Source organism: Rhamphochromis longiceps, linkage group LG13 (assembly GCF_057381845.1).
Source record: "Rhamphochromis longiceps isolate RC_006_pf linkage group LG13, R_longiceps_female_GT1.1, whole genome shotgun sequence".
Taxonomy (NCBI): domain Eukaryota; kingdom Metazoa; phylum Chordata; class Actinopteri; order Cichliformes; family Cichlidae; genus Rhamphochromis; species Rhamphochromis longiceps.
The window spans coordinates 12196516-12223562 of NC_140569.1; the positions used below are offsets into that span (position 1 = coordinate 12196516).

The 27047-nt window shown below is 40.2% G+C and overlaps 2 protein-coding genes across 6 annotated transcripts in view; both read left to right on the forward strand.

Moving 5' to 3' along the window:
* The first annotated feature begins 818 nt into the window (after window positions 1-818).
* Window positions 819-21830, forward strand: LOC146655440 (pleckstrin homology domain-containing family A member 1-like). 5 transcript variants are annotated; one of them, XM_085427691.1, is made up of 15 exons: window positions 843-955; window positions 3676-3758; window positions 7853-8084; window positions 9162-9218; window positions 9326-9371; window positions 12366-12463; window positions 12849-12980; window positions 14575-14715; window positions 15039-15107; window positions 15678-15742; window positions 15874-15937; window positions 16141-16230; window positions 17346-17419; window positions 18201-18275; window positions 19770-21830. In XM_085427691.1, the coding sequence occupies exons 3-15, from the start codon at window positions 7944-7946 to the stop codon at window positions 19999-20001; spliced, it is 1284 nt and encodes a 427-aa protein (XP_085283817.1). In that variant the 5' UTR covers window positions 843-955; window positions 3676-3758; window positions 7853-7943; the 3' UTR covers window positions 20002-21830. The 5 variants fall into 5 exon arrangements, with proteins under 5 accessions (XP_085283816.1, XP_085283819.1, XP_085283818.1 ...); XM_085427690.1 differs by lacking the exon at window positions 3676-3758 and having other exon boundaries at window positions 819-955; XM_085427693.1 differs by lacking the exons at window positions 3676-3758; window positions 18201-18275 and having other exon boundaries at window positions 819-955.
* Window positions 21831-24537: 2707 nt separating this feature from the next.
* The window catches only part of LOC146655441 (serine protease HTRA1A-like), a 28266-nt gene continuing 25756 nt past the window's right edge, over window positions 24538-27047 (forward strand). Inside the window, exon 1 of the mRNA XM_085427938.1 lies at window positions 24538-25209. Coding sequence (XP_085284064.1) covers window positions 24750-25209 — 460 coding nt within the window. The 5' untranslated portion in view covers window positions 24538-24749. The remainder of the gene's footprint in view (window positions 25210-27047) is intronic.

Genomic DNA, 27047 nt, shown 5'->3' on the forward strand with positions numbered 1-27047 from the left:
TTTAAATATGACTGGTTTGACAGTGTTTGTGTGGCAGAAAGTGGTACACAATGCTAGCACAATGCTATAGTCAGATATATTATATTTGAATCTAACTCTCCCAGCTCCTCCAACAATAATTGAAAAGAAAGATGTTTTTTTTTATTGTGGTTACATGTGATAATCTTTTTATGTTCCCATTTACACTGTTATTTCAGCTGCTGTACTGCCAGCTTACAGTCTCTGGGTTTCAGTACTGCCTCTTCATATTATTTATCATATTTTTCATCATTTTTACTAAAATCTGTCAAACTTGACTTTTTTGGTACCTTGTCACTTTCCCTGTTGTGCATAGCATTAGACAGGCTGAGGCTGTAATAAAAAGCCTTCCCTGACTGGGGTAAGTGCCAACGCTAGTCCCGCAAAGCGGTCAAAATATGGGACATTGTGCCAAGATTTCTGACGGGTGGACAAGGCTTAAAAATACTGTCCAGTCCCACATAAAGAGGGACATCTGGTCACCCTGACATTTATACTGAGCAGATTGCAATTAAATCAAACCTATAAACATACACATATATTTACACATATATTTACATGTTATTGAAAAAATACTTGCTCAAACGTCTGATGCAAACTAAGTATTTAGTGTTAGTTTTTATTTATTATTTAATCGAAATAATAATATATGACGAATTGTACTGTATTATACTCCTATTACACATGGATTCATATAAAAATTATAGTAAAAAAAAAAACACAAATACAAATCTAAACGACATAGCTCTATCGATGTTTTTGTTAAGCGTCAGAGTGATCATCTTCATAATAGACGATCTGCGGTCGTCGCTCAGCAGTAGCAGTGTTGGATCCCTGTCCTGAATCGGAGGAGATGGGCTGAGGTATAGAGCACAGACCCAACAGCAACCGAGATCCACGGCGGTTCAGCGCACCACTTACAGGAGGGACGACTTGGGTAAGCTGACATGGGTCGTTAAACTAAATGAATTAAGCTAATAACTTTGTTGTTTCATACACTTGAAGTTGTCCGTTTAATATTTAACGAAGCGGGCTAGCAGGAGCCGCCAGTGTTAGCTCGGGGTTAGGTTAACGTTTGTGACAAAACTTCTTTCTCCCAGCTAGTTATAAACGGTCGAGCAGTAAAGAAAAAGCAGTATTAGGGGAGATATATTGTAATTATCCGTGTCTTGCGAATCGTTTTACAAGTTTGCGGCACGCTAAGTACAAGCTAACATGAACCATATCGTTCTCAGTTAAGTTGAGGCCAGGGAGCCACAGCTGCTGATGCTGCTAACACAGCCGTTTTCAGCGTGTTGTGGTAAGCTGGAATACCCAACGTTAGCTAACAGTTTTTGGTTGTGATGTTATATTTACGCTGGGATTATGGACTCTTGTTTCCTAAATCTTTTGGTTTAGACGCGCAGGACTCAGCTAGTAGACTAAACCCACTGAGCATCTTCGTTTTGCCTTACTTTGGAAATAGAAAAATCTAGACTAGGCATTGCTGTGGTGCGAGAAACCTGGGTGACCAAGTAACTGTTAAGGCTGAAACCGGGCTCTATTTAAAGGTTTCTGGTGAGAAATTATTTGTTTTATTTGAACTAGAATGGCCTGACCCACAAAGAGCAAGTGAAGTCCCCTGCCCCTTTAGTTAATTACCTTTAATCCCTTACCATTGTTTTCTCTCCCTTTTATTTATTTCATTTGTTGCGTTTTTTCAATCCACATCCTGACACAAGCAGCATAAACCTTTACTCTGCAGTTACTATTTCCAGTTGCTGTGGTACTTTAGATGTTACAGCAGCAGTTTAGGACCATGAAAACAAAATACTGACTGTCCAGTCCTAAATGTTGACTTATGACTTGGGTATCTTGTGACAGTGTTTGTGTTAGTGAGGCCTTCCAGCAAATGTAAAGAGTCAGTCTACCTGGGAAATGTTTGACCTAGAAAGAAGTGGGCTGTTATCACCATCTTATCTTAAGAGGTTGACCTTTAAACTTGTAAATCTTCACTGTAGTCTGGTTAGCACTTTCAACAATTTATTGTAATGTTTCCTTGTATCTTTCCTAAATTTAATTTACAGTGAAAACCGTGCTGTGTGATCCCATACAGAATTTTTGCGTTTCTAAGTATCCTGGTAGTGATCTGTTTTGAATCCTTACTAGAGAAACCCAGATATGCTACTCAAATAGAGGCTGGGTTACTGATCACTGCTTGCCATGTGTGGATTGCTTTCCTTGGCACAATTATGCGTGTTCTGTAAGGAAAATTTTCAAAGATTTACTTGCGAGGGAGCTGAATTATCGTAAGGATATTATGACAATTGACCCTGGACACAAAAATACCTACTGTGCAAAAACTGCACTCTGTCCATTCTGTATTTGCTCTTACCTAAGCACAAGAGGTAGCTTGCACTGTAACATATAGTAGCTTACAGCCACCTCCGGTGAGTTAATATGAACTTATATTTGTTATTTTGACAGTTGAATTACTGATGTGTTGTTATGTTCTATATATGTCCTGTATAATCCCCAGCGGGGGATTATATATCCCCCCATATGCAGACATACTCACTGTGATGAGCCCCTTTGACAAGGGAGCAGCTGAAAGTAGAAAGGAGTGCAATATATTTGACCATATTAAATCCAGCTCTTCATCACAGATTCATCAAGATCTTTGTAACGGTCAGTCATCACTGCTTCTGGGGAATGCCTTCTTTGGGAAACACTTGGCTCGGGAGCTGCCACCAGTCCTCACCGAGGCCTTCCCCAAACCGCAGTCTCAGACCTAGATCTAGCTCTCTGCATTCTCCTTTAAGAAACATTGTCAATCAAATTCAAGATGTGATAACTATTAATGAAAAGAAGTCAAACACAAACTTTAAATGAAACTGAAGTAAAAAAAAGAAAAATTATTGTCTACATTAACAAATTTCTTCTGGGGGCCCACATAGTTCAGATTCAGTCCCATAAATGTGTTGGTGTAAATAATTTCATCTGTATTTAAGGAGAAGGCTCATTTTAATAAATAATCATGCACATTTTTCCTCTGCAGGAGATGTTAGGGATGTAGCTATCTTCAGTCCGAGCCCTGTCTGATAGTGCTACCTTTGCTACACCACCTCTATTACTTGTCTACAGACCCCATGAGAACTTGGGTTAACAGCATTGGAATTTAGTCTGTGTTGTTATTGTGTGTGCGTTTGTTTTTTTTTTGTTGTTTGTTTGTTTTGTTTTTAAATGTTGACCCACTAGATTGACAGGTGACCTGTGACATATACATGTTTTTAATCAGCCATTTTACAAAACAGTCTTTTTTGGGGGGGTCATGCTTACTGCTATACACCAAAATACAGTTTTTATTTCATATACGATGTGATTAGTTGAACTGATAAAATGTCCACTGTTGCTTCAATGTTTGATGTTAAGAGTATGTATGTTGACTTTAAAAACAGTGGTAGTGAAAAACTTTTTTTTTTTTTATAAAAAAGAACTATAAACACTTAAACAGTTGACCTTGAGGCGCCGCTTCTCTGTCCTGAGCAAAGTTGTACAAATCTTTTTATCGATGAAAGTGCAATTTTGTAAACTACCATAAAGTTCAAAGTTGTTAATTGATCATGAGAACTGGATATTTGCTGTGTTTACTGAGGATATGATCTCATTGGTTTCAAGGTTGTCTCACCTGATCCAACAAGAGATAAACCAATAGATAACAGGAAGAGTGGGTGCATTCAGGTCCCTCCTGCTTTCAGTGAGTAAGTTTTAATAGGCCTTGGTATTACTCACCTTCTTGATGTGAACTCAAGTGACACCTAGATATATGCTTCCTCTACACTGTTTATTTAATCAACAATATTGCTGTTTATTTACACTTCTTAGTGAAATGCGAACTGTAAATGAAATGTAGATTTCTCAATACTGAGTGTAAGGCATGATTTAAACCAATATGAAATGTTTTTGCATTATATTTAAAGGCTTGACTACAAGCTCTGCAGTCTTGCTCAGGCCTTTTTTATGGGATGGCAATGGCTCAGGACATAGATCAGGTCACCTGCTAATTGGAAGATAGGTGGTTGGCCAACGTATCCTTGGGCAAGATATAAAACCCTAAGTTCCTCCTCATGTGTTCACCGGAGTGTGAATGTCAGAAAGCACTTGGACATGTGTGTCTGGAAAGTATTCTCTGCACTTCACTTGTTCCACATTTTGTCATAGTGCAATGTTATTGCAAAATGGACTAAATTCATTTTTCACTTTAAAATTCTACACACATTACCTATAATTACAAAGTGAAAAGGGTTTGCTTGAGATTCTTGCAGATGTATTAAAAAATTAAAAAAAACTATGCTGTGAATACACGTACACTGTCGAAAAAAAGTACTGTTATAAATGTGTGTGAATGAGACATGTTGTATAAAGCACTTCGAGTGCTCAAGTAGAGTAAATGAGCACCATAGAAGAACCAGTCCATTTACCATTTACATCATCACACACAGATGGAACATCATTGATGCCCAAGCTGAATAACAGTGCCCTAATATTGATCCTTGCACGACCCCCGTGTTACAAGTTCTTGTGTGTGTTGGAATTAAAATAATATTATCTGTGTCATAGATTTTATGTAGATCCAGAAGCAATCATCTCACTACCCCACCTTTTTCTAAATTTGCCCTAACAACTATGGTTGTTAGAATTCAAATAGGGCAGAGTAGGCTGTGCTTTTCAGGTGTTCTACCAACTGGTCATTTGCAAACTTTTCAGCAACTTTGCAAACAGAAGCAAGCGCACAGGTCGAATTGTTTTCTTCCTGTCTGTCACCTGCCTTGTATAAAGGAGTTCCTACAGCAATTTTTAGAACGGAAGGAAATGCTGTATTTCACAGAGTTATTTATAATATAAAACATAAACAATTATTTATCTAGTCCCTTGTGAGTTTTTACATTTCATTAGGGGTTAAATAAATGTATTAACCTTGGACTCACCTGATTGATTGAAAGTTAATCCTGTGATGATATTTGAGAAAGCATGGAAATTAGATTCTCTCAAATATCTACCTGATTCTTCCAAAAACTAAACAAAACAATGCTGTGAGCTTAAGCTGCATACCCAGTCTGTATTTTCTTTGTATGTTTCATGTTCCCACATCTATACCAGCATCAGCCATACTGATGCAGATTCACTTCGGCTGTTTGGGTTCCCTAAGTAATTGTGAGGAAATGAAGTGCTAGCAAAGCTTTTGTTAGACGAGTCAAAATTGGTTTGCTTTTTGTTGGTCATATGTGGCTGATAAATTATTTTGGACTTTACTGCACTTTTTGTTTTTATATCTATAATCTTTTGGCTGCTGATTACATGTTTTTAATGGTACTTGCCATGGGTTCATCAGTCAGTGTTTTCTTACATCTTTTTGCAGAGGATATCTATGTTCAAGTAGGAGCTAAAGGAAGATGCCAAAAATGGGTTTAAAAAAAAAAGTATTACTAGTAGGGCTGCACGATTAATCGTTAGAAAATCGCGATCTCGATTCATACTTATGTGCAATCTCATTTCCAAATGACAACGATTTAAAAAAAAAAGAAAAAAAAAAAAGACGACGATTGTACCGCATTTTGGTCCGGGACGTAATCTGCATGAAAACAAGCGCTCACTCTTCCTGCTCAACAAATGACAAGGGCGGAGCCTTATACCACTGATACAGAAGCTGTGCCGTGTGATGCTAAAATTAGCAGGAAAAAACAACGGAGAGCACGTCAGGGATGACGAGAAGTGACAGGAGAAAATCGGTCCCGGTCAACCACCCAAACATCAATAACGGGAACCTTATACAGCGCTTCCCTATACACGTCGAACTCCCGCAGGCACAAAGAAATTACGGAGGCTATTACTTATCACCTGACCAAAGATATGGCTCCCATCAACACTGTGCAAAACGAGGGACTTAGGAAAATGATCAACACCCTAGACAAATGCTACACTGTGCTGTCCCGCAACTATTTTTTCTATTGTGGCACTACCTGCTCTATACACGCAGTGTCGAGCAACGGTGGAGACGGAATTTCAAGCAGTACAACATTTTGTTGTTTTTATGTTTATTTATTGTTTTTATGTTCAGTCTCAACTGTTACGAAGTTGATGTGCAGTTAATAAGTGCAATAAATATTTATACTGGAAAAGAAAATCGTGAGAGAATCGTGATCTCAATTCTAAGCCAAAAAATCGTGATTCTCATTTTATGCAAAATCGTGCAGCCCTAATTACTAGTGTAAAAAAACAACCCTGTTCAGCAGAAGCTAGGAACTAAGAATAATGAAAAGCATTTTTCTACCTGATGCTGTGATGACAAAATAAATCCACATGATGTATTTAAATATGTTAAAACCCCCCATTGAAAGGCACTTTGGGTCAAACAAAGTCTAGGGGAGTGATCATTTTTTTAATGTTATATTGTTATAGTATGGAGGAAAAAAAACATACATTTTTAAAAATTTCCCTTATTCCCTACTTAGTACATATCTTGGCTAACAAAGCTGTTATCCATATTTAATTTTTATTATTATTATTATTATTATTATTATTATTATTATTATTATTATTATTATTATTATATCTAGTTTGCATTAAGACTTTTGATATAATCCTCCTTTTCTCTTCCCTATCTTTAAGTGTATTTAATTTCATCTTTTGTCAAATTCTTCTCTGCATCACGAAAATGGATGAGCATGCTTTCAGCTGAACTTTTGCAAAGTACTTTATTTACAGTGTCGCCAGTCTCCACAGAAACGTCTCTCACTTGACCTTCGGTGTGTACGTAGCGTTAAGATGGTCGTCTCTGACACTGCTGCTCCTTTCTGTAGCCTGTGTGTGAAATAGGATGACTCAGAAGCTGACTTTTATGGGTAGATGCATATTTTACGGGTAGATCCAGAAACTAACTGAGATGCTAACAGCCTAGACTCCCTGCACAACAAGCGGGCCTTTTGTCCCCTCCTTGCCCTCATCCACCCACACAGTGCTCATAATGTTCTGGAAAAAGAGCGCTTTATCTCGGCCTTCCACAGACTCATCTCACATATTGTAGGATTGGTTCAGAAAGACAGCAGCTTAAACAGGCTAATGTGACTATATCCCCACAGTAACACTGCACCCACCCACGCGAGTGCTGACATTGAGATGCGCACATTCAGACGTGTTGGTCTAAACATTTACTTTTCAGTTCATTAAAGGAGAGCAGCAGGGATGTGGCAGCACTCAGCAGGTTAAATATTGCACACTCTCTCCTGTGTGGGTCCTTTAGGTGTTTGTTTGTTTTTTTTTTTCTCCCCTCTCGTCTCTCCTTTGTGTCGAACATGACTGAGCTCACTGGTATTTTTTGGCAATACTCAAGCGGTGCTTAGCTGTGGAGGCAGGGAGGCGGGTTGAAGGGAGGGGATAGAAGGGGTTGGCCAGAGGCTTGCCAAATCGGATGAGAGAGAATTTGGGAGGAGATGACTGAGAAAGTGAGAAAAGAGAGACACCAAGGGAAGAGGGATAAGGGGTGGGGGGCAAGCTAGGCTGGGTGGAAGAGAGAGTGACAGTGTCGAGTATGTTTTACAGGGGGAAAAAAGAGGAAGAGAGAGCGGGTGAGGCTGATATAAAAGGATAAAGGCGGGGTTGTGGTTTGTGTCACATGATCCCCTCACTGGTTGTAGCCTAGTGAGATCCAGGTGGCAGAGACACCATAGATGCAGTAGATGAAGACAGCAAAAGAAAGGGAGAGCAAGACTCTGCACAAAGAAAACTTAAAATTCCCCATTCACCACGCACCCTCTTCACTCATTTTTCTTTCCTCTCTTTTCAATGTGTCCTTAAGGAATTCCTCCGTCCCGCTTTTCCCTTCTCTTCTCCCGCTCCTCTCTCTCCCTTCCCGGCCTAAGCGGGCTAGGGAATGTCCCGGTGGCGCGATGCCTTACGTGGACCGACAGAACCGCATCTGTGGCTTTCTGGACATCGAAGAGAATGAGAACAGCGGCAAGTTCCTGCGCCGTTACTTCATACTGGACACACAACAGGGAAGCTTGGTGTGGTACATGGACAACCCACAGGTAAAGACACAGAGATGTGTTAGCTTAGCTCTTAGCTTTACTGGAGGGTGGCCTCAGGGCAACCGTACAGGCAAACTGGGAAACTACATGCTGCCAATTTTAGTTATCATATAGATGATTGGCTTTCATGCAGGTGTATCTTGACTGTGAGCCACTGATAGCAGAGCCTCCTCTATAAATTATGTTTTTTAAAAATTATATTCTAACATGCTTGGAAAGCACATTTTACAGACAAAGGAGGATCTCAGATCTAATGCGGTGTCTGTGTTGTAACTATTGGCAGACACTCCTGTAAATCATGTCAGAAAGGGCTGTCTGTGGACTGCAACACAGGGGAGTAACTTGTAGCTGGAGGTGTGTTTGGTGCTTTTCTTACCTGCAGCAGAAGCTGTGTGGCTCACACATGCCCAGCGTAAGCCTAACTGATGTTAACCAGCACGCATGTGCAGCATCAGTATCAGCATGTTTTGAGGTTGGTGTGTTTTGCAGCAGTCGTGCAGGCTGCAGGTATTCATCCATTTAAATAGGGAATAGAATGTACTCATGTTGTTGAGAGGGGCCCAAAGAGACTACAGTAATATTTGCACTGACCGTAGTGGTTGGCCATCAGTGTCTACTCTGTGCCCCATAGTATCACTTTTTATATAGTGTAATATGTCCTCTGTTGGCACATAATCTGATTTAGATTTGCTGTATTTGTTAAGTGCCCTGTTACATCAAGTATTCATAAATGATGTAGAGCAGGAAAAAAATTGTAAATAATTGAATAAGTCTCTTTCTTTTTATAGATTGAAAAAAGTTAAATTTTAATGACGTTAAATCTGGATCTCCCAGTTTCAGAAACACAGGAAGGCACTGACATTAACTGGATGGAGTGCAGCCAACACATGCTGTACTTACTCTATAATATCGACTGGCTTTGCAGAACCTCACCCCCAGACCAGATCACATTTGATCTTCTACGGCTAAAGGCCTGCCTTACTGGCACTTGTATTGTGTATTGTATTGCGTAATTGCATCATTAGCTTGAGCTTCCTTTTTATTGCAAGTATTTTTCTTTTCCACCTTTTCTCACAGAACTTGCCTGTTGGTACGGTCTGTGTTGGTTCCCTCAAGCTCACATACATCTCTAAGGTAAGCTAGATCATCAAAGGAGCTACAAGGTTATATACAACTGGAAGACTTCACATTTTTTTAGTTGAGCTTGAACACTAACGTCTGTGGGATTTGTTCTTATTTAGGTCAGCGATGCCACCAAGCTGAGGCCTAAAGCAGAATTCTGCTTCGGTAAGAAAATGCACGTCATCAAATCTGTTCTTCCAGTCAGGATATTAGCATAATAAAAGCACAGAAGACTTCACTCTTGTTTTTAACATCTTGCATTTCAAATATTATTTTGAACACATTTTCCAATGATGTCACTAATGAGCCTTGGATAATATGATTCATAGTATTATTCATACTAAACAGGAAAACATCTTGCGTCTTTATAAAAATACAACTTGACAAATGTCTGAACTGCTTTGAAAACATGAGCAATGATGGTGAGTTTAACCACATGTTGACTAAGCTGGATACCCTTAATATAACCTAAGGGAGGACTATTTTTTTGTCCTTGTCTGCTCTCTCAACATGGTCAAGCACAGCTTTTCTCAGGTTTTTTCCACCACTGATCAAGCAGCATTGTTCAGCGTTGCGTGGTTTGTTAATGTAGAAAAATGCACGATGCTCCAGCAGTTAATGGCCTGGGGTTTTTTTTGACCACGTTGAACTATTCTATAAGTAGAATTTATTATCTGTCCTATTTTAAAACAGTCTTTTGTGTATTGCTAAGGTTTTGTCTCATTCTTCTCACCTACTAGTTAATAAGGATATCCCGGGGCATTACCTATTGCTGACTACAATAAGTAAAACATTTTATAAAGGCACAAGTTGCTGGTGTCTTCTTCTGGTGCGTTGTTAGCTAATCTTGATGCACATTGATTCTGCAGTCTTTAGAAATGAGTCGCATTACTCTGTGCTTGTGGGTCCCTGTGATTAGAAAACTGACTCTTATGCAAGAACTTTCTTACTTACTATCTTTAAAATGGACCTACTGTGCTCTTTTCCAACTCCATAGTTTTATTTTTTGACTTGACAAGAGTAGCTTTAGCAGCTAGTGTAGTGGGTAACACGTTTGTCTAGAAATCCCTGGGAGGGTTGTGTTAGGAAGGGCATCCAGCGTAAACATCTGTGCCAAATCAAAAATGTGGATCCATCCGCTGTGACGACCCCTTTCCGCAGCAGCGGAAAGAAGAAGACTAGAGTTGTTTTGCATGATTTATAGTACAAAATATTCTTTATTTGTCTAATTCTGGGCCTCCGTACAACTCCAGAGTTATTCCATTTCTATCCTTTTGCTTTAAAGCCATCCTTCCTTTAAGCAAGCTGATTGGCTGCCTCTTGCAGGCAGAAGGTTTTAACAGTGAATGTGTGGGGCTTCAGTGCTCAGTTTAGTGACTGAGATGACCCTGTTTGGAATAACTTCACAAAAGAAACTGAAAATGAGCGTATAGAGCAGTCTGTAGCCTGAGCTTTTACTTCTCCATACGTTGATCTTATTAATTGAAACTTTGTGTAATATGAACACTTCTGGTAATGGTATACGGTAATTAATTTTATATGTTAAAATAAAAGGGTAATAAAGACACTCATTTTGTATGAGTGAATTATATAATCTTTGTATTTTACCTGGACTGGGTATAATTTATGGGGTGTTGATAGCTTTTTAATATTGTTTGATGTCCTCTTTGCAATGTCCTTCAACAAAGAAATACATAAAGCCCTATTTGTACTTGTCTTCTTACCTCATGTGGCCAAGATGGGAAAAAATATTTAATAAAAACTATTAACTACTGTCAGATGTATTTATTTTTTAAGAGTAAATCTTCATCGCAGTGTTTGTTTACTAGCCTAAGTCTTCATCTGTCCAGTTCAATAGCAGGAAATACTAGTGTGTGACAATATGTTCACACTGCATGTGTATATCTGGCTGTGTACACAGCAGTTGCCTTGTTGAAGTTATGACAGGATGCCAACATCCTAATCAGAACCTGATTCGCAGACGTGAGAAGCTATTTTTAAATTTTGTCTGATATCCATGAATCGTGCTCCTCCCCTTTTCCTGTGTCCAGCAAGCCAAGGCATGATATAGGGTGAAGCAATGTTGACATTTAATTTATAGTTTAAAAAAACTCAAACAGACTTTTGTTTGCAGCTCATATGCGATGGAGAAAGATTAAGAGCAACTGTGTGAACTTTGGCTTTTGTCTGCATTTCCCAGCAGCATGCATTGTTTTGTTATGTGTAACTATGAGTCAGATCTGATACCCCTTCTCCCAGATTTCATTCCAGCGCCAAAGATACCACTGCAATTCCACTACTGCCGAATAGTTTATCACTCCCACAAACAGTGGACAGATTTTAGCTCAAGACTGTTGGACAATTTCCTCCTGGTCATCTGCTTGAGGCCAGATAGACAGAATTATTTTGCAGGAAAGTAGTGGAATAGTGTATTGAGGTGTCCAAGATCTGGAATAAATACACAGAACGGGGAAGAATGATCTTCATTGTGACACAGTTTGCCTTTTGCCTCTTCACAGCTCTCCCCCGCCTGATTTACCAGGCCAGCTTTAATGTAATTTATTGCTATGGTGTCAGAAGGAAATAGAGGAGACACAGGGACGGTTTGAGCTGCAGAACTGAAGGATTTATGGCAAAGCCAGAGAGAAAAGAGACTTTATTTCTTTCAGCATCTAAATCCTGATCCATAGCTAATCAGCATTTGACCCAAAAATTTCTTCATGATTGAAATGCAGTTTTCTCATGTTCATGGCTGTAAAACCGTGTGAGAATATTTGGTTGTTGGTACACCCCCCCCCCCCCCCCCCCCCCCCCCCCCCCCCCCCGTCATGGTTAGACGTGGGTAGGTGGTGGCAGACGGAGACAGCTGAGTCTAGCTGGGTCATCATCGCCATGCAGAGAAAATGCTGCTGGGTGTGTGTGGGAGAGTCCCTTGGCTCAGTTGTTTTTCACTTCCAGAGAAATCTGTGGCGGTGGATGTGTCCTGACACTGATACAAGAAAGGGCTGAATACACTCTTCAATATGTCTTTGTATGTGTATTTGTTTGTAATTCAGAGGGTGTATTGTAGCCTGATTGTGACAGAAGAATGTACTTTCACTTTTTCTTTTGTTCCCAATGCTCTTTTTTTTTTTTTTTTTTTTTTTTGTCACCTGTAAGTCATCAATGCTGGGATGAGGAAGTTCTTCCTGCAGGCCAATGATCAGCAGGACCTTGTCGACTGGGTCAACGCTCTCAATAAAGCCACCAAGATCACTGTGAGATGATAAACAAAAGACACACACACACACACACATCTCAGATTCAGCTTTTCTAATCTGCTCTTTCTGGTTTATGTTTTATCACTTGGAAAAACTTTTATTTCTTCCTCTTTCAAGGAACTAGATGGAAGTTAGTCAGAGCATGACTAACAGGATGCTGCTTTGTACAGAGTTCTGGGATAAAGGACAATGAAGTTTTGGGCATGTGGAGGGGAAATGGGGATAAAAGGCTTGTCAGAGTTTGCATGCATAAAGTTTCATGAAGCTTGGCTTGAAGTTTGTAAAAAAGAGGCTATTTATACCTAAAGCTTTTGTGTGTGTGTGTGTGTGTGTGTTTGTGTGTTTGTTTGTTTGTGTGTTTGTTTGTTTGTTTGTTTTTAAGGTTCCAAAGTTGTCTGATGGCCAGCAGAACTCAGAGAACCAAAAGGCTTTGCCAGATGTTGCGGGGCCCAAAAAACAAGTCTCCTATAAGACTGAGATAATTGGAGGAGTGCCCATAGTCACCCAAACACAGGTAAACTTTACCCGTGAATGCAGTGAACCACATATTGTATTTGATTACATTTGCATGTATACATATGATAACATGTACTTTATTTATCCCACCTTTGGGAAATCCTTCAAAAGAAAATGTGTAAATTTGTTTTTAAACTAGACTATTCCCAAAATGCTGCTTTTATATTGTATCTGTTAGAATGATTTAGTCAAGCTATTTCCAACTGTTAGATCATTAGTTTTCACCTAGCAAAAGTGCCCAAAGAGAGCTGCGTTCAGGCTCTCAAACGTGTGAAATTTTCTGCTTCAAACACAGAACAGTTTTTCTACAGTTTTAACCTGTCAGATAAATCGACCAATTTAAAGACCTCACTTTGATCTTGGAGAAACTGATATCTCTATGTTCTAAAGTGCAAAACTATTGTTGAACCAATAAATGATTAATAACATTTGATAACTACTTTAATCCATAATTTATTGATAAAGGAAATGATCCTTAATTTCTGATGTTGAAACTACTGCATTATCTTAATATCTGTGCAACAGTCGTCGTAATGTTAATCACAGGTTGTTGTTTTTTTAACAGTGATTATGCATTCACCAGTCAGGTCACCAAATACACCATGCTAGTACAACTTTAGATGCCCTTTTACCTTCAAAACTGCTTTAATTCTTTGTGTTAGAGATTTAACATGGTGCTGGAAACATTCCTCAGAGGTTTTCATTGACGTGATAGGATCAAAGATGCAGATTTGTCTGCTACACATCCGTGATATGAATCTCCCATTTCACCACATCCCAAGGGTGCTCTGTTGGATTGTGATTTGGGGACTTTGGAGTTGATTTGAGTACAGTGAACTCGTTGGCATATTCAAAAGATGTTATCTTAGGAGTAACCATTAAAAGATAAAGGGATGGACATGGTCAGCCAAAATACTCAGGTAGGCTGTGATATGAAAATGCTGGAACCCAAAATGGGGCAATAAAATATCACCCACACCATTACACCGCCAGAAGCATCCTGGATCATTGATGTAAAATGGGATGAATCCATGACTACTTTTGCTGCTTTAGCACACCTGCTTTATGGTTAGTTGAGCTAAGTATTCACAGCAGGCCTTGGTTGTAACAAGTGGTTATTTAATTTACTGTTGCCTTCCTATCAGCTCCAGGTACTCTGGCCATTGTCCTCTGAGAAATGTCACTCACTGGATATTTTCTCTTTTCTGATCATTCTATGTAAACCCTATAGAAGTGGTTGTGTGGGAAAATCTCAGTAGATAAGCACTTTCTAAAACACTCAGACCAGCCTGTCAAAGCCACGTTCAAAGTTACTTAAATGTGATGCTCGATTTGACCGTGTCTTCAGGACTAAATGCATGCTGCCATGTTACTGGCTGATTAGATATGAGTGTTAACAGTTGAACAGGTGTACCTAACAAAGTGACTGGTGAATATTTTTATTTCTTGACCAATGTCTTTTTCTCAAAATTCAGTTAACTAGGATCATTGTCTGATCGCTTGTCATCACAGAATCCAAAGTGGCAATTTGTGGTGTTTGCTTTTCACAATGAACTTCAAATTGACATTATTTTATGTCCTTCACCCTCCAGCATGAAGGAGGTGATGGCGCAGATAGAGCTGAGCGTGAGGCCATGCAGCGTTCCCACAGCCAGCTGCCTTACTTCCTGGGGAGGCCAGCTCAGGACCACAATGTCATCAAGTCAGGCTACTGCGTCAAGCAAGGAGCTGTGGTGAGCACTGACACAACCACTGACACTGTTTTTGGTTATTTATTTATTTTTTGCTTAAATTTAGTTAATTTAATTTGTCCTTGTGTTGGTGTTCAGATGGGTTCCCCTGTGCAGTAGTTCTGCTCAGGGACCCAATTAAAAAATAAAGTAGGTAAGCTCCATTACAATTAATATAACGATAATCTAAGAAAATTCAGCTCCTCCTATGTGTACAATTCTATACTTTTAGAAAGACCCAAAAGTAAAGTAAAATGTGTAAGAAGTATAAAAAGATGTGCTTCTGTAATCTGAATCTTTTTTTTTTTCTTTTTTTTTCTCCCCAGATGAGGAACTGGAAACGGCGATATTTTCTTCTCGAAGAGAATTCAATGAGTTACTTTAAGTCAGATTTGGTAATTAACTGTGATTAAGTTACATGAAGCTTTTATGGAATGTTTAGATTTGTAGTACACACACATTTGATTTTCCTCCAGAATCCGAGGGGGAAGTATCTGCAAACACAACCCCGAGTTCCAACATGCTTTATTCATAGCCTGTGGAATTCAATGCCTTCACTGTACATGTCCGATCATGCCTTCTTCCCTCCGGGTTTTCTTACTTGCACACACACACTCACACGCACACACACACACACAGACTGTCCTCTGGATAATACTGTACGTCCCTTACCCTGTCCTTGTCTAGGTCTGCCCTTATTTGACAACTTTATCTGTCTATTTGGCTATCAACAGGCCTCAAGGACACAGACTCTCTGTCTGCTGTATCAAAGTGCTGTGTCAAGAAAGTTGCAACCATTAGTGTTTGCAGTTTGCTACTTCTTGGAAAGTTAACCTCCTTCTTCCCCTGTGAACCAGAAACTCTGCACCTTTTCTAGCTATCCCATTAGATACAGCATTTTAAATGTGAATGCATTATAAATAATATTTGTCCTGTGTTATGAAAAGTTAATTCTTTGTTTTTAGGAGAAAGAGCCTCTCAGAATGATCCCACTAAAAGAAGTTCACAAAGTCCAGGAGTGCAAGCAGAGGTATCTAACAAGTCCCAACATTTTTCCATTGTACAGAAAAATGTCTTTGTCTCGGTGGTTTGTGCTTACCTTTTCTGATAAAGATAGAGATGAGATCAATTTGATCCTGTTTTTTTTCTGCTTCATTGTAGTGACATTATGATGAGAGATAATCTATTTGAAGTTGTCACCACATCAAGGACGTTTTACATACAGGTATGCGACTCTCTGTGATGAAAAGAATGGCTCAGACGTGAGTGCTTACTAATGTTGATGAATCTGGTATTCAGTCTTGTCTGTCTGCATCTTTACCAACTACATGTTACCCTTCCCGCCACTTCTGATCCTGATTTCCACTCCTTATGTTCTCATTCTTTCCTTCATTTCGTTCTGCCTCTTTTCATGTCTGTCTCCACTAGGCGGACAGTCCAGAGGAGATGCACAGCTGGATCAAGGCTGTGTCAGGGGCCATTGTGGCCCAGCGGGGCCCTGGGAGGTCAGCTGCCACGGTAAGTATCTTCTACTACGGTACAACACAAATCCACCATGGGAGGGAACATAAGTCACTGCAATTAGGTTAAAGTTTAACATCGAAAGTAACGTCAGCCCTGAATTTTACTTGCATGAGTAGAGTGGGAGACTTACTGAGTGACGTGGTTTGTAGTAGTCAAGATGATATGGTTGATTTGTGTGTTGTTTCACTTGTGCCGCTTGTTTTTTCTTATTCTTACACGTCCTCACGCAATTTCAGTGGCAATCTTTTTCTTTTTTTTCTTTTACTTCTTTGTAAACAAATGCATAATAGGAGAATTGGCTGTGCCGTTTTTTCCGCATGACATTGGTTCATCCTATAATAGTATTTTAACAATATTGTGTTGTAGTTGCATAGTACAGAATGGCATAGACTTGTAATTTCTAACTCCTGAGCTATGGACCTGTAAAGGGGATTGTGATGTTTATAATCGGGGGGCAAATTATAGCTTGAACTTTGCTCAAAACGGTTCTGAATGTTCCTCAAGCCTCTTCATTACCACCTACAAACGGGATTGATTTTTATTTTTAATACTACTTTTTTGAAATTATTTTCTTTAAATGTATTTGCATCAAAGTGAGAGCGATAGAGAGACTGATGGCATGCAAAAAGTCTTCAGTTGGAAACAAACTGTGGACACTGAAGTTCATGGCTACCACTTAATTCCAGTCCCATTGGGTTGCCCCTGAACTGATTTAGCTAAAGTGGGTAATGGATAACCAGCTGTCACCACTTGTTGAGCATTAGTTACTTTTCAGAAGTCTACGTGCAGGGAGCCGAGCAGCTTGACCCGGTAGGTGAGCAGTGAAATAAACCACTTCCATTGTCCTCACTGCAGATGAAAACCAGCCTCTGCCACATTTGGGCCCTTTTGGTTAGACTGAAGTCATTATCCGCAAGCGTCTGTTTCTCTGTGGTTTCCTTTCTTGCCTTCTGTGTCTTTCTCTCTAGCTTGTCTTTCCTTCCCTGTGCCTCTTTTCTCGATCCGTTTCTCCCTTTCTTCCTTTCACATTCTTTCCACCTCTTCTTCTCCTTTCCCAGTGGGCAGATGGCCCATCTGCTCTAATCCTGCTTTGCACTGTGTTGTTGCAGATGCGGCAGGCCAGACGGCTGTCGAACCCTTGTATACAGAGGTATACGTCCCGAATCGGGGAGTGCAGCAGCACGTATGTCAGCTCGTCTAAATCCCACTCCCTCCCCCTTTTTTAAGCTCTGGGTTCAGCTTTTTAATACTTTTTTTTTTTTTCACTTATTGGCTGGTCCTTTTGTTTGTGGACGAAGGGGAACAGATCAGATCCGACTGCACATCTGATGCGCTTTTCTTTTTTCTTTTTTGTTGCTTTGAACCAACCACACCCTACGTATGGCTGTGATTACCCAACAACTGCTCCTCCTCCCTTCACATCCTCATTCTCGCTGCTTATCTTCACCCCTCAATCTCCTTTGCTTTTTTTTTTATTGTTTGTTTTGTTTTGCAGCTCTCTGATATCAAGCTTAGCATAAAGTTTAGGGGTTTTGCATTTAGAATATTTGCAGCTAAAGGGATGCAATTTGTGCGTCAGGTGTTTTAAGAGTCGAGGTGTGCTTGCTTCTCTTGCATGTGATGGCTGTTGTCACAGGCATGGCAGTGCAAATCAAGCATACTTCAAGTCTTTCAAATGCTAAAAATGAAGGGTTTTTTTCTGCCACAGTACAAAATGACTCTAAACTGACCATCACAAGGCCCTGCAGCCTTCATCTTCATCCACAGCTTTCTTATGTTTTCTTTGTTGCTGATGACATTTCAGTGCAAAGTTGGAAGTATTCATGCACAAATATGCTCTGACTGCATGAACTGTCTGACCAGCTTAGCTATGAATAGTTTAAGCCTAACTGTATCTGTGTCTTTATTACTGCATCTTTCACACCTTCTGTTTCTCTTCCCTCCGTGCTCTGTTATCTCTGCAGTCTGCTGCAGCTGTGTACCTGTCTTAGATGTGTGACATCCTGCTTGTCTCTTCTCCTCCCTCCTGTTCGCTGCCTGTATGTTTATTTTATCTTTCTCATATGTTCCCATACAACAAAATCCTTGTTTTCATCTTGACTTCCGAAAGCACATCTCTGAATGTTGTGAATGTGTAACAACAACTCACCAAAGCTGAATCCACAGGTCCAGAGTCACAAACTCAGTTTTCATAGTGACATGTTGGGGCTTTTTTCTTAAACAGCTATCGGTTGGGCTGATATATTGGCCTATATTAGCTATTTGTTGATATATCAGTATTGGCATTTGTGACTGTTGATGAAAACAAGGGAAGTAATAAAGGGACAGAAGGAAACACCCTTCAACTGTGGCATGTTGTTACATAGTTTGTCCACCAGAAGGCACTCTGCAACTTCCCAGTAGGCAAAGCGGATTCACACAAACACAGGTCAATCAACACTTGTTGCAATGATGCTGTTTAAAAATAATCTTGTTTTATTATGTTGGTATGTAATCATAAATAATGACACATAAAAGAATAAATAGTGTTTGTTTTGTGTGTCTGAATGAAAAGAAAATATCGGCGGCTATATTGAATTTTTAAATCACAAAACATCAGGCTTTAATATCCTGTTTCGGTTGGGCTTGACTCTTAACAAAAAAAAAAGTCAAATTTAGAGTAGGTTAGCTTTAAATGCCTACAATGGATGACAACTGGCACTGCAGTAAAGGTTTGGGTTTTCCCAACCCTTCATACTGTGAGATTGTCTAATCTTTCCCCTCCCACTGTCCGCTAAATTTCGACATGAGCTTGATTTTGGACATTTGGATTCAACGACGAGAACAAAACAAGAACTTTTAATACACTTGTGATGCTTACTGTGGTTTTCTGTCATGTTTGTGCTACAATTTTACTCTTAAATTTTATGACGCGTAAGTGATAGTTAGGAAGTTGCACAGGCCTGCAATGTCATATGGTGTTACCGTGAATAAGCATCTTGGTGAAGAGGCTATGTTTAAAAATATACAGCCATAAAGGTGGTGCTTTCATGTGCACATTTTGGTGCATTACAGAGCATTGCAGAGTGTTTGTCTAACCTACATTTCACCTCCTGCTGACCCTTTTTTTTCCTACCTGTACTGAGTTTTTTTCTTTCTTCTGATACATCTTTTTTTTCTCAGAGATTGAAATCTGAAAAGCTGTGAAATAATGAGCAACAACCAACCACTGCACTCTGTTTGAACTTCTACTGCAACCTATTGAGACTACCAAAACTAAAACCTCCTGACACTACTTTTCCTGCTACCTCTACTTCTACTGCTACCACTCCTACTGCCGTCATCTCCATATTCTAGCAATGCTTCATTCTTGAGCACCTACAACTTCAAGCTGCATCAGGCCTCAAATGCGGGCGCTAATTCCAAGTCTGTAACTAACTTTGGCTCTTCTCACATGAAGTACACACGTCAGGATTTGACTCATCTCACTAACAACAACTCCTCTTGTCTCCTTCATTCTTGCTCTTTCTTTCCTCGTGCTTTTTCTGCTGCAGGAACACAGCAGCCGTTCCACTTTCTACCGCACCCCCACGGGTCCCCCCGTCCCTCGCTCGCCCATATCTGCAGTGCCACCATGCTACCCAGAGTGGGGGAGTGCTGTCACGTGCGGCACACGCTCACAGTCTGGCATGGGACAGCGAGCACTTCATGAGCCTGCTGCCACGCCCCAGTCACAGCCACACGCCAGCACGCCTGTCCCTGCAGGAAACACGCCTGGCAAAGTGACCTGCGACGCTCCCGTGACCAACGTCGCCAGCTCTGAGGAGTCACCGTGGCGCCGGCGGAGCAGCTTTGAGCCCCACATGCCTGAAACACCCCTGAACCTAGAGGATGCTGTTCTGCCAGTGAGTGAGGTCTAACCCGTTTAACTGGACATTAAAAGTCAAGCGGAAGTTGACTGAGATCCTCAGATAAAGAAGAAATCCTGTGAGCAACATTAATTTTTTTTCCCAGTCAAAGCTCTGTCACAAACTCTTTGGAACTACTCCATCGGTGTACAGGAGAAACAAGTTGGCTCACCTCTGAACTGCACTCTTGTGCCCAAAGTCAACCCAGGCTCTACCCACCCAGCTCCCCCCCCCCCCCCCCCCCCCTTCCCGCCTGCTGTCATAGTTCAAATGATGTTATTATTTACCAAGAGTTAATTTACACCTTCTACTTAACTTGTGTCAATTAGCACTCAATAACAGCTTTATTTTAATCTGTACAGGCATAAAGAGGTGTTAAAAGCATTTAAGTGTTGAGGAATTTTGCAAACCACTTTGTGCCAAGAAAATAAGGGTGCTAGCTAATTCCTCACATCTGAAAAGAGTGTTCAAAGTGAGCACTGGCATTTTGTCACCTCTCAGATCTACTTGTACTAAACTGTGTGATCCATTCATACTCATTATTGTAACACTGGATTTGTGTACTATCGCCAGTGTTTATTTTTTGGAGCAGGCCAAGTCAGAGATCAAATCCTCACTTTAATGCAAATTAAAAGTTGACAATTCTGGACTGGGCTAGACTTAAAAAATATATATATATAAAAAATGGAAATAGTTATGTACAATCCGATGTGTGTAATCATGCAAGGTGAAATGTATTGAGTCTTTTTTTTTTTTTTTTTTTTTTTTTTTTTACAGTGGCCAAGCCACTGACTTGAATCTGTTTTTAAATATATGGGGAGGGTTAAGGTCTGTTCTTTTTGCAACTGTTTCCTCAACAACGTTTTGGTTGATTGAGTTGATGTTACTGACAAAATAAAGTAGTCTTCTGTGTACTACTACTACTACTACGACAGTAAATAGTTTTAACCAATAATCCACTTGTGGTAGTAAAGGCAAAGTGCCGTGCAGATGAAAAAAGAAAAACTGAAAGCTTTCACAGCGTGTGCACCATGTCACAACCCAAGTCACTCTTTCTGGTGAATCATATTTCTCTGTATTATTGGAGTCTTGATGACGGCTTAAAGTAGCAAGTGAACAAGAAGACGATGAGGACTATGCTTCTATGCATTTTGTAATTAATATTGATTTAAAAAGAAAAGCAACAACAATATGGCAGAGTGAGCTTTAGCTCGGTCCTGAAAGACATATTTGCTTAAACCTGTGTTTACTAGTTTGAAGATAATACTGAATTGATCAAGTGCATACGTTTTAATTCATAGTTTAACAGAAAAAGTATTCAAGCTCAGCCACTTATGTTGCATGCTAAGGTTTTAATAATACCTAAAATTGTATTATTTTTTTCTAATCTACAGATGTTTTGGTTGTTGCGTGTTTGCAGACTAGAAACAGATTTATTTTTTATATGCTTTTAGGCATGTCCTGTTCCTGTTCACTTTTGTGTTGACAGCCTAGTAGCAGGAAGCTGCCTCATGGTGTTATTTAAAAAAAAAAAAAGTCCCACTGTAATCCTTCTAAATAATACACACTAATCTTTTTTAAGTGCCTGCCGCATTAGAGCCTAGCAAAGCCAAGCTATTTCACCCTCTTTTCAGTCTAGTGTAATTGGTTTGAATTGTCTCTATTTATTATGTGGATGACTTGAAAGAAATAAACACTGAAAATGTGCTCATGTTTCAGTATTGTGCTTATCTTTATCCAGGAGAGCATGAGTCTGGTGGAATATAAGAGGTTTACAAAGTCTGCAAAGAGAGAAACTTTTGGCAGCATCCACAGTTTGATTTGAGTGTTTGATGTGATTGTAGAGAGTTTCCTCTGCCCTCTTGTGGCAAGAGAAAAATCTTCACTTTGTCATTGAAAACATTCCTGTGCTCTATAAACCACCAGTTATGTTTTCATCACGGATGACTGCAAAGGTTTCAGTTGATGGAGTGCAAAGCACCACACACGAGAAGCATGAAACAGATGTTTCAGCACAGACCCAGCCAAGAATCATAACAAGAATCATGTAAGAAGCATGCAAAAAGCCACATTAACAAAAGAGGGTGTGTCTGTGAGCTTCCCCTAATTCCATGTTTACAGAAATATTAGCCTCAACCAGAACAAGCCATCAAAATAATTACAATAAATAAGAAACTGACCATTTTTGGATCCTTGAATAAAAGCCATCAACTCCACACTCCATATAAAAGCCCTGCATTAACAATTTATATAATAAAATATAAATACACAAAGTATCAGAACTTTTGCAAACATAATTCAACTTTATTTTGTTATAATCCTATAAAATGTGTTTGCCGTTATATCTGACTAAGGTGGGCCTTTCCTATTTGCTTGTTAAAATTGAATTTGAAATTGTGCGTGATATTTAAATTCTTCCTCACAGCTTGATGATAAAACCTAATCTACACTACAGCTGAGTAAAAAGAGACAATCATCTTCATCGAGGACCAAAAGTATGAATGGAAACTGTACAAGTAAGCCAACTTGGCAATGTAGAACAGTTGGTGTACATGGAGCAAGTATTTCCACTCCAACATCGATGATAAAGCGTATGTATGAGCATCGTTTGTCATCTCTTAATGAGGTGCTCCTTACATATTCAGCCTTGAGCTTGATATGGTACGTGTGGACTGAATATTTAAAGCCTCTTTAATCAGCTGGATAATGAGTTATGGCATATTCAGGGGCTTCGTCTCTATGTGTGCAGTTAATTGTGAATGCTGCATGTGTGGACATTTTAAGGTACATGTGGATGGTGTCATTGGAAGAAGCAAAATCATTTATAATTAGCTGGTGTGTTTAAGTATGAGCTTGGATGTACAGCTCTTTGATATTCCATATATACCATAGCTCCTATGCTCATTGGAGGATGCCAGACTTTGGTGTGGCTTCAGATGTGGAAGTACAGCTCCATTTTGGTCCTTCAATGGCCTCACTCACAGCCTGGACAAACTTGGGAGGCGAGATCACACAGACCTCAGTGTCGTCCATCATTGGCTACGTTCACTGTCCTCGGCTGGAGGATGGGTGTTCCTTATAAATGAGGTTGCTTTCATCTGCAAGTTTTCCCACCGTTTCTCGCCTACGTAGTGCCACATAACGGAGCTGATGATGTTGCGTGGGTTTCGGCCGTTTTTGCATCAGCCAACAATGTGTGTTGTCTTGGACTGAAATTAAAGAGCGTTCAGCTTCAGCTCTGTTTTTTTTGTTTTTGTTTTTTCTGCGAAAAAAATGAATGAACCCTGTCATTTAACTCTTAACATCAGCTCTGGGTTACAGTCTACATTGTAGACTCTGTTTCCTGTGCTATACAAGAGTCCAGTCTGTTTCCGTTATGCCCCCCTTCTAATTGCCCCAAAGATACAAGAGATTTGGGTTTCCTGAGCCCCAGCACACCACAGGGTCCCAAGCAGGGGCATGGACAAATATTCTGCTGTATTTGTCGACCACATTTAAACCAAGAGGCACATAAAAAAGAGAAAAAACAAGCCTGTCTTAACACAGTCTATCAAACTGTGTTGGGTATTTTATGAGGCTGATTTATAGAGTTTACTGGACTCTTACAGCTCACCACAGACATCTTAATCTAACAACGGTTTGCTGTTTGCCAAAATTAAAATGTGCTACTCTGTTGCTGGAAATGTGTCAAGAGTTGATGTTTACAAATATTTTGAGTGATTAGTTGTACAAAACGATGTTGATTGCTCTTGAATTGAGTGCATTCTTTATTTGGATACCTGTACTAGACTTGTTATGCCCCTACTTGCTGGGTGCTTAACCCTGCATCATGATAAACAGGCCTAGATAAGTTATGTCTTCATGCAGTCTTCCAACTGGAGCAAAGTTGGCTGTTTATTAAGTGTACATGAACGCATAAAACCCACAATCCACGCAATTATTGTTCCACCACTGATTTTTTTAATTAGCCATGAGGCTTGTGCGGGTGCCAGGAGTGACTCACAAGGAAGCATTAGAACAGGAAAATAAATAACTACAGCATAAGGAAATAGTGACGCTGGATGTGTGGAAGGCTGTATAGCGTAAAACATCTGGGCTACATGCATCCTTATTCTGCTATTATTCATTTCATCAGTCATCGACAGGAAACACTGGTGGACTAAAATAGTCTCGATATTCTCAATATTCTTGCTTGTTTTCAAGTTGACCTTGATATTTAAAGTTTTGTAATAGGCTGAAATAAAACTAATATATTTAAAATCACTTCCTCCCACCAGTCATGGCAATTTTCTGCTCTTTCCTCTGATTATTTATCTTCACGCTTTTGGAGACATGTCAGTAATTTAACTCTTCCGATTCAGTACGTCACGTAAAGCCACCAATCACCCTGCTTGTTGTTATTATCTAGAAAGTGAGTTGCATGTTTGATGCCGTGCCAGCAAAAACGTAAAATCGCGTAATTGGTTACGCAGTGGAGTTTCTGTTAAATGCCTCTCCAGCTGGGATGACTCCCCCCTCAGCACTGAGCTCTGTCATCCCATAACACTGCTAGCACAGAGCGACCTTTTGGAACTCTTTAAAAGTTTCTGGTGAATTTTTAGGGGAGCTTCTTTTTCAGTCTGAAACATGTTTTGGTTGCTGTTATGCGCAATCGTAGCCTTTGCAGCCGTGCCGGCGGATGCGCAAATCTCCAGCCGTTATGTTGTCGGATGTCCTTCCCGGTGTGATAAGTCGATGTGTCCTCGGCTACCAGCGGACTGTCCGACAGGACAAACCCTCGACGCCTGCCACTGCTGCCCGGTGTGCGCCTCCGGTGAAGGCGAAGCCTGCGGCGGCAGTGGGAAGCTCGGCGACCCAGTGTGCGGAGAGGAGCTGGAGTGCTCGGTCTCCGGCGGGATTGCATACACTGTGACGGTGAGGAGGAGAAGCAAGAGTGGGATTTGCGTGTGCAAAACCACCGAAGCGGTTTGTGGAAGCGATGGGGTGTCCTACCGGAATATCTGCGAGCTGAAGAGGGTCAGTCGACGGGCGCAGAAATTGCAACAGCCACCTGTTCTTTTCATTCAGCGGGGAGCCTGCGGGAAAGGTAGAACTCACACTGTTTTGATCAAGACACCCTTAACCCAAAACACACTGAGATATTGATAATAAATAGGAGGGAGTAGATTCGACGTTTAAAGTTAATTGATTACAGTATAGTGTCAAGAATCATGAATAGGCTACTCTCTTTTGAGCGTTGTGAGCCAAAAACATTAGTTTTGCAGCTGAAATCAATCGTTGCACATTTTCTGTAACATGGTGTCATTTTTTGGCCGTTTTACCTTAATTATTTACAACTTGTTGTTGAACGTGATCCCATCATTCCTCACTGGGCATTTATTGTCTCAAGGTCGCACAGATGTTGTAGCTCAGCGCTGCATTCAGTGGCACACAATCCCCATGTGTCTGGAACCACAAGAGCAGCCATTCAAGTGCAGCCCTTGATCCTGCATTACAATTAGACTTGATCAGAGAGGGCTTTTCTTTTGTTTTGTTTTCTTTTTTCCCCCCATGGCTGAATGAAGCCACGAGTTATGCCCTGTTGTAAAGCTTGATGTGAACCTTAGGATTACTCTGGCATGCATGACCAGCAATCACATGACTATAATCTGGTTGATTCCTTTATGCCGTGTGGTCTTTGCCTGAAATATGTGCATTAGCTGAATAGAATGGAATGTCAAAACCTGATATGTATGATATAAACTGTTATTAAATATAACTGGAGATATATTTATAATGATAAATGGAAGTGTTTCAGTATGGACCTGCATTTTGTCATAGTGTCATGTGACAGGTATTTTGTGCTAATCAGTGAAGCTCACTTATAATGAGACTTCACTCTTTGCATCTGCTGCTCTGTGAAACAGCACAGTCCAAATGAGAATGCACATTCTGTACAAAATGAATCAATGAGTCATATATCATCATTAGTAGTGTAATTGTTTACAATTTATGCATGACATAAAACATCCAGGAATGAAAAAACGATCACTAGTGATGCTGCAGGTGGTAAAAACATTGTGTCCTTTACGGTTTTTACTGTTACTGTGTACGTACTTTTTTCCCCCTCAGATTTGGCAACATATGTGCACTTAAAAACACACAAAGGACAACATTCAACACCTGTTGCATCAAAGATCTATAACTTACCTCAAGGCTTGGAAACTTACTGAATCCACCCTGCCACAGCCCCCCTCCACCACCCCAGCTTCTTCCTCTCTTCTCTTTTTGACTGTGGAAGTGTCTTTCACTCCTGGTCTGTGTTGTCACTCATAAATCACACTTAACAGTCACATGAAGGAATTCCTGGCACTAATTCCACCTCTGTTGAAGACTGTTTAAAACAGGCAGGAGACATTGAGGAAAACACAAAATTAGCAACCCATATTTTCGGGAAAGTTGTACATGTACATCAAAAACCATGTGGGCACAGTGGAAGGGCAGACTGCATCGCCACATTTGTTTGTCAGTCATGTAAGCAGCTTAAATGGTTAAGTCATTCCCGAGCAGCTAACCATGTCTGAAACTGAGCAAGACTGTGGTGAGTGCTATTGATTTTCCAAGACACCCTGTGAGAATTTCCATAGCTGGAAGTTGCATTTTATTTCGTGCATTAGATTTGTCCCTGTCCAGGCTGGTGCTGACTAAGACTGTAGCAGAAGCACATATTTTAAAAAGAAATGTCAACTTTAACATAAATTGTGAACAGGTCTGTTGACTCAGAATGTCAAGAGCTGACACTGAAAAGAAACTTAAACCCCTCTGAGTGCCTTGAAATACACCGCAACCTGGCCTCATGTTAAGAAAAAACATGTGAGCGCAGTTGCATGATGTCATTTCGTGTCTGGACAGTAAAGGCGTAGCTCATTTTGGGGAAAAAAGAAA